Source organism: Populus euphratica, unplaced genomic scaffold, assembly GCF_000495115.2.
Source record: "Populus euphratica unplaced genomic scaffold, PopEup_1.0 scaffold761.1, whole genome shotgun sequence".
In the NCBI taxonomy this organism is placed as follows: Eukaryota; Viridiplantae; Streptophyta; class Magnoliopsida; order Malpighiales; family Salicaceae; genus Populus; species Populus euphratica.
Window position 1 is genome coordinate 43866 of NW_011500628.1, and position 7874 is coordinate 51739.

At 32.9% G+C, this 7874-nt stretch overlaps 1 protein-coding gene across 1 annotated transcript; it reads left to right on the forward strand.

The window, feature by feature from the left end:
* The first annotated feature begins 2850 nt into the window (after positions 1-2850).
* LOC105115771 (probable LRR receptor-like serine/threonine-protein kinase At4g08850) lies at positions 2851-4588 on the forward strand. Its single transcript, XM_011012785.1, has one exon. It carries the CDS (start codon positions 3263-3265, stop codon positions 4508-4510), a length of 1248 nt encoding a protein of 415 aa, XP_011011087.1. The 5' UTR covers positions 2851-3262; the 3' UTR covers positions 4511-4588.
* Positions 4589-7874: the final 3286 nt, after the last annotated feature.

The window sequence follows — 7874 nt, forward strand, 5'->3', positions numbered from 1 at the left end:
TTTTTTTTTTTTTTTTTTTTTTTACTACTTTTACTACTTTGATTGATCTTTGAGGTGGCAGCACGGAGACCACGACCAAAACTTTAAAGGTTGAATTTTCCTAAAAAACCTCTTTCCGAGGAAAAGAAACGAAGAAACTTTTCAGGAAGAGGGCTGAGTACGGATGAGGAATACTCTCTCTCTCTCTCGATATGTATATAACTTGCTTTGCCTTGTTTTTGGCTATGGATGCAGGTACCTATCAATTTCATGCATGTGCTGGTGAGGAAAAAATATATATCTCTTTAGAGATTAAATTATATGATTAGAAAAAACTAAATCTTCTACGAAAGTTACTGGGAATGAATCTTTTTATTGATGTGATTACGAAATTGCTCTTGGACAAAACAATTTTTGGAGCGGCATCGGGGAATAAGACTTCCCTTTAATATAATTACCTTTTATAAATTATATGAAATTAGATTGATAATTTCATCTTTTTTATATATTGAAATTATTAATTTAACCTTAAAATAAATTAATTTAATGCATATAGCTTAAGAATATTTTTTGTTTTTTTAAATAGTACAATTATATTGATAAAATAGGTGGATAGTTATGGCACTTTTACTACTTTTTTTTTTTTTTTTTTTTTTTTTTTTTTACTACTTTTACTACTTTGATTGATCTTTGAGGTGGCAGCACGGAGACCACGACCAAAACTTTAAAGGTTGAATTTTCCTAAAAAACCTCTTTCCGAGGAAAAGAAACGAAGAAACTTTTCAGGAAGAGGGCTGAGTACGGATGAGGAATACTCTCTCTCTCTCTCGATATGTATATAACTTGCTTTGCCTTGTTTTTGGCTATGGATGCAGGTACCTATCAATTTCATGCATGTGCTGGTGAGGAAAAAATATATATCTCTTTAGAGATTAAATTATATGATTAGAAAAAACTAAATCTTCTACGAAAGTTACTGGGAATGAATCTTTTTATTGATGTGATTACGAAATTGCTCTTGGACAAAACAATCTTTGGAGCGGCATTGGGGAATAAGACTTCCCTTTAATATAATTACCTTTTATAAATTATATGAAATTAGATTGATAATTTCATCTTTTTTATATATTGAAATTATTAATTTAACCTTAAAATAAATTAATTTAATGCATATAGCTCAAGAATATTTTTTGTTTTTTTTTTAAATAGTACAATTATATTGATAACGTTAAAGACAACAAACAAAATTCTTACTTAAGAGTTTTTTTTCAATATTTTACATTATTTTTATTATAAATTTTAAAGATATTTAGAGATATTATTATAAATTATATTTATTATTTATAATTAGATAAAAAATGATAGCGTGTGTGGATACTTCTACAACTTTGAAAATTCTTAAAGCCCCAGTACCACAAACAAGTGTATCTCTAACACATATTGTGTTTGATGTTGACTTCTATTTATTTATTTTTTCTTTCTCTCATCCTTGAATTTTATGTCAACACATTAAAAAAATCAGACCATCCTTGTAATCTTTTTTCCTTTAATATTGGTCCTTCTCTTTTTTTTTTTAATTTTATTTTTGAGTTGTTTAATATTTTTTATTCTTTTTAAAAAAATTTCATTGTTATTTATTTATTTATTTAATGTTATTGTATTGTTTAGTCGTATTATTGAAATTATGAGTTGAACCAATGATTTTAGTCTCAATTTCTCTTTGCTTAGCATTTGTTTTACTTGGAAAAGATACTTGACAAAAAAAATATTATAACCCTTTGTATAGAAAAAAATTAAATAATAACACCATATAAAAAAATAAACTAGAAAAAAAATATTCTCTTCAAATAGAAAAAAATAGTAGAAAAACATTGTAATAAAAAATAAAAAAATATCTATTTTCTTTAAAAAAAACTTATTTATCAATCCTTCCAGTTTAGAAAAAACTCATACTCGAGTATAATCTTCAATTAAAAAATATCATCCATTAAGATTATCTTTTTAAGCACAAGCCATTTATTGTGATCCCTAACATTTTTGTGTAGGGTACTATAATCATAGGTCATTAACACAAAATCTTTGTTAAAGTTATTATTTTGTAAATCCTTATGTAAGTTATTGCGGTCCCTGACATTTTTGTGTGGGGTACTATAATCATAGGTCATTAATACAAAATCTTTGTTAGAGTTATTATTTTGTAAATCCTTATGTAAGTTGTCTCTTTATAAATGAGCTTACTACCATTATTTTAAATAATAATAACAATTGATATAAATGAAAATAATTATACATTATTTTTTAAATATATTTTTTTTATAAAAAAATTTCTTTTTACCTTACACGCTTGCAACCTTTTCCCAACTATAGTTATTTTACATAAACATTCAAAAAAAATATTTAAATTATTAATTAACGATAATGAGTTTGCTACAAGTAAAAACTTTTAAAGATAAAAAAATGTCATAAATATAAAAAAAATTTAAATATTTAATTTTTATTCGTTTATAACTCAATTTACCAAAACAAAACAGGAGAAAAAAACCACAGGGAACATCTCAATAAAGAATAAAAATAAAAAATATTTATTTTGTTAAAAAAGTGATGCCGTCACGAGGTTTATGAATTATGCTGGATTGAAAATCTCTGGTTACAAAAACAGTACACATCAGCGTCATGTGAAATTACGATGAGTCAAACTCACAGAGCAACACAAGCACTTTGATTAATTTAATATATAATTTAAAGCTAAAAATATTTAATAAATCGTAGTCACAAACTGTTTCTGCACATCTCTAAATAGGTAAATGGATCCCGCAATCCCTAGCTCGGTCAACTGCAAGTTGGTCGGTCACCACCAGCTACCAAACGTGAAATTAACTTGGAACACAAATATACACTCCCACGCCCATGCCTCCCTCTTATCCCTGTCCTTCAAATCTCACACATCACCCCCACCCCACCACACCGAGAATTTCTCCAAAAGCTGCAGAAGTTGTCTTGAATCACAGCAAAATCTATTACACCTCTTGCCCCCCGCCCCCCCTCACTTTTTCCTCCTTTTTTTCCCCTTTTACTCCACTCCTATAAGCACACGCTTCCATGAGCAGTCCTCTTAATTGAGGCTCTTGAATCAGAGCCCTGAGAAGGCAATCTCTAAACTTCCCGCAAACCCGCCATAACTTTTGCTCCTCTTTCCCATCAAGATAGTCCTCGGTGGTGTTTCAGTACCCCTCGAGCCTCCTTTCTTTCTTTCATTCCCTCGCATTAACTTATCTCTCTCTTCATGGCCAAACCACAACCTCACGCTCTCTTCCTGTTTCTGCTGCTGCTTCTTGTCAATGCATGCCATCCCTCCCACCAAAACCAAAACAAGATAAGCCTCAACGATCTCGCTGCTCTAGCAGCCATAAAAGACAGCCTTACGGACATTCCAGGCTCAAACTTCCTCTCCGCCTGGGACTTCACCTCACCAGATCCCTGCTCCACCTTCTCTGGCATTACTTGCTCTCTCAACCGAGTCACCATTCTCACACTCGGCACTGGTCTCTCTAATACACCTGGACTGGCTGGTTTCCTCTCCCCTTCCCTCTCCAACCTCACAGAATTAACCCAACTCATCCTCTACCCCGGCATCGTCACCGGCCCTATCCCTCCTCAACTGGGTCGACTCAGCAACCTCCGAGTCCTCTCATTAACCAACAATCGGTTAAAAGGTCCCATTCCCAGTTCATTGTCCTCACTCCCCAACCTGCACACTCTCGATCTGAGTTACAACCAGCTCACCGGGTCAATCCCGGCAGGTCTCTTCACCGAGTTGGCCCAGTTGAAAGTCATGATTCTGGCTTCAAACCAGTTATCCGGCGAGTTGCCAAGAATGGTGTCAGCAGAGATTCTGCATTTAGATTTGAAAGACAACAAATTAACAGGGGCATTGCCGTTAAGGCTGCCGTCAACGATCCGTTACTTGTCAGCATCGAAGAACATGATGAGGGGCCCACTCAACGGGCTACAATCGTTATCGGAGTTAGAGTTTCTCGACTTAAGCATGAACCAATTCAGTGGGCCCATACCTTCCTCTCTCCTGAGGCCCACTCTCTCATCCTTGTTTTTGCAACGGAACAATTTATCGGGTGGAGTCCCATCACCGTCACCACCACCACCATCAATGTACGGTGAGGGGTCGATCGTGGACCTGAGCCACAATTTCCTGACTGGTGAATTGTCACCGGTTCTGGCTGCGGTGGAGACATTGTTCTTGAATAATAACCATCTAATGGGTAGGGTTCCTGAGGAGTACGTGAAGAGCGTGTATGGAGGCAGCACAAACACACTGTACTTGCAACATAATTACATAACAGGGTTTCCGTTGGAAGCAGGGCTGGCATTGCCTGATACGTTGTCATTATGCTTGACGTATAATTGCATGGTGCCATCTGTGGGGTTGATGGGGTGTCCCGCCAGTGCCGGTGGGCAGCTATCGAGGCCACGGCCACAATGTGTGGTGTTCAACAATGGAAGGCCTATTCCTTAACAATAATATAGTGATTGATGATCATCAAATCATACATATAGTTTCAGTATATATATAGCAATAATTTCTTGTCGTTTATACATACTAGTGCTACGTCCATGAATATTCTATTGCATTATTGGCTATTAGTATATAGTACAGTGCTGCTATAAATATATAGGAGCAACAAATTAAATCAATTTAAGGAAACTATTGATGATAAGTCATAGTAATAATTTTATTTTTGCTAGTAAATGGTTTGCTTTGGTTTTGGTCTGTTATAATTAAATTAAAGGGGAGGCTACGACAATTATCGTTGGATGATAATGTTTTGGATTTTAGCAGTTCTTATTTTAAGCTTTTGGTACTTTCATAGAAGCATGCAGGAAGTCAATAAATATTGTGGACGAGAAAACTGTGAACCATCAAGATACTAACACCAAAAATGAATGAAACTAATAAATTATGTGTATATCTTGGACATCACGCACCCAACAGTTCCTCCCTGATATTCCAAGCTTGTGATCTTCCCTCTTCACCACCACACACCACATTCTGTCTGTATACGGACCATGATCAATACAATATTATAAGCATCGATGTGGTGGAGGTGGTGGTTTTTGCACAATTTAGTTTTAGATAGGTCATTAATACGAGCTAATTTTAAAATAATATATTTTTGCACAATTTAGTTTTAGATAGGTTGTCCGCACATTAATACGAGCTAATTTTAAAATAATATAGATTGTTATGGCAATAGCATTTGGCTATTAAATTTGTGAATATTCTAATACAAAACATTGCAAAAAACAGATAAACAATTAATAGGTTAAAAAAGAGAGTGGTGTAATTGCCATGCATAATAGCAATAGAAGCACATGTAAGATTGCAATGGATTTACATTACAAATATAAAGTCAATCCAAAAAATAAAGTAATTTTCAACAAAATAAATTAAAACTTCAAATATCTTCTAATATTACAATGAAGAACTAAAACAAAATGATGCATGTTGGTATAAGCAATGATCAGTGTATCTACATATATTTTACACCGAAACTTAGAAAGCTAGTATTCTAGTATCTTTTTATATTGTTAGAATTTGTATGGAAAATAACTAACCATAAGCAAGATTGAAGAAAATAGTTTGTTTTTCTCTATGATATAAAAGTCCAAAAGAAAAATAAGTAAAGAACGGGTTGCATATAAGAGTATGATGTATTTGAGCCATGTCTATGAAAGTAATCCAAATGCATATCAAAGGCAATGAAAAACTAAAATGGCTAACTACATTTATTAAGCAATTAAACAACCTGGCAAAAGAGAGTGATAACACCTCCAAATTTAAGAAGCTTGACTTGTGTGGTTTCTTCATTGGTGGAGGTGAAGTGTATTGTGCTGTAAGTTGTTGATTATTCTTTGCATCATTTGGTTCTTGTTGAGGTTTGCTGCATTAAAAATAAGAAAAAAAATGATCAAGAAACTAGAAAAATGATTAATAAATAATGAAACCAACATACAAACAGGATCTGAAGGCAGAACCAAGAAAGCCTTGCCTTGATGGTGTTACGTCATTATCAAAATGCAATCTTCTCTTTGCTTCAACTAGGAAGTTTGATGGCATTGTTGCTAATTATATGGAAGTAGCTAATGTGGTTGTTTATTGCTGAGGTACCATGCTTGCTAAAGTGAGAAGGTTATATGGAGGTGGTGGCTTTAAGGTTGAAGAAGAAACAACCAAGGCAGATTATGCTGACGAAGCTATCTATTGGTTAAGCTCCTTAAGGTGACTTTGAGGGACATTATTGAAAACTTAACATACGAACTATGTCGTATCAAGTTTTTGAAACCTGCAACAACATGTATAAATGGACCAAAAGCCAAAGGAAATGCAGAGCTACTGAAAAAAAAAACTTGCACTAACCCTGCATAAATATATAAAACGCTATAAAACTCGCTTCATTAAACAAGGCCATGCTATAGTTTTATTTTTTTAGCTAAAATAAAACGAAACTAAATGAAACAAAAGGAAGTACATATAGAAACAACTAAAAAAATAAAATGAAACTGAATGAAACAAAAGGAAGTACATATAGAAACATAATAGATAAAAGTGATTTGTTAAAAAATGACATGTTTGATTGAACATCACTAAAGAAACAAAGCATTTGCATAAACATAACATGACATAACTTAAACCGTCTCATAAATATGTTAGATTGAACAATATCAAAGAAATCAAAAATTTATACAAACATGAATGGTATAACCTAAAACATCACATAACAGGTTTGTCAGCAAGCAATGAATATAAAATAAAAAAAAACACTAACAAAATCATGTGATTGAATAGAATTAGATGGCACTCCTCTATGTTTAACAGCCATAACAATTATCACTAGCCACGATAATGATTGTTATAACCACTCCTAACATTATTTTATTGGGCAATCCAACAAAGAATCAACATGCAGTGGCTATCAAAGTTGCAGCAACCTAGTGTCAAAAGCAAAACAAAGAAATAACAATAAAAAAAAAGGCCAAGGCATTAAAAGGATGCGAGAAACCTAAGGAAGGCAACTCAAACAATCCAATTTTTTAGTTGTCCCTCATCAATTTCAGATCCAAACCACCATACCCACACATATGCTAACAATTTAAAATTAAAAGAATTAGACTTTCAAAACTGCTAAATCCATAAAAGCCTAACACATTGAGGAAAAGCAATAAACATCAACAAGCAATGACAGAGCCATTCAAAGTGCAAAAAACTGCAAGAAAGGCAATAAAGACCATTTAAGTTTCAAATTATTTCCTTCCTAACTCCAACCTGGAATGTGCAAGAAAAAGAATCCAAAAAACTAACCATCGAAGTAACTTAAAAAAAGCTTACTAGCATGAAAAGAAATAGCGAGGACCATGTCCTTTATTTATATCCATAACCCCCATGTTTCTTTCACCAAGCCTAGCTTAGGAATGTGTTTGAAAAAAATAAATACCTAACCAAAAATTGGAAAGAGTATATAGATTCAAAAGACAAAACAACACCCAACAACCTTTAAAAAAAAAGAAAATCAAAACCCATGCAAGTCCATAAAATTGAGATCATAGGCTAAGAAAAAAATAAACCCAAAAAATGTAGAGGCAAATAAAATTTTAAGAGCAATCATAGTTATTAAAACAAAAATCAGCAACCCTACATGACAATCCTTGCCGATTAAAAACACAACATAGATCAAAACAAAATCCTGAAAACAATGATAAAATAAACTAAAACCCTAAAAAAAAGAGTAAATATAGAGATGCAACCATTCTAGAAACCAATTAAAGATATAAAACATCAAAGTACAACCAATATATTTTACGCAAGTAACATATTTAAATTA

What these genes read in the sequence shown, in the direction of transcription:
- LOC105115771 (XM_011012785.1), top strand. Translation starts at nt 3,263, where the DNA reads ATGGCCAAACCACAACCTCACGCTCTCTTCCTGTTTCTGCTGCTGCTT.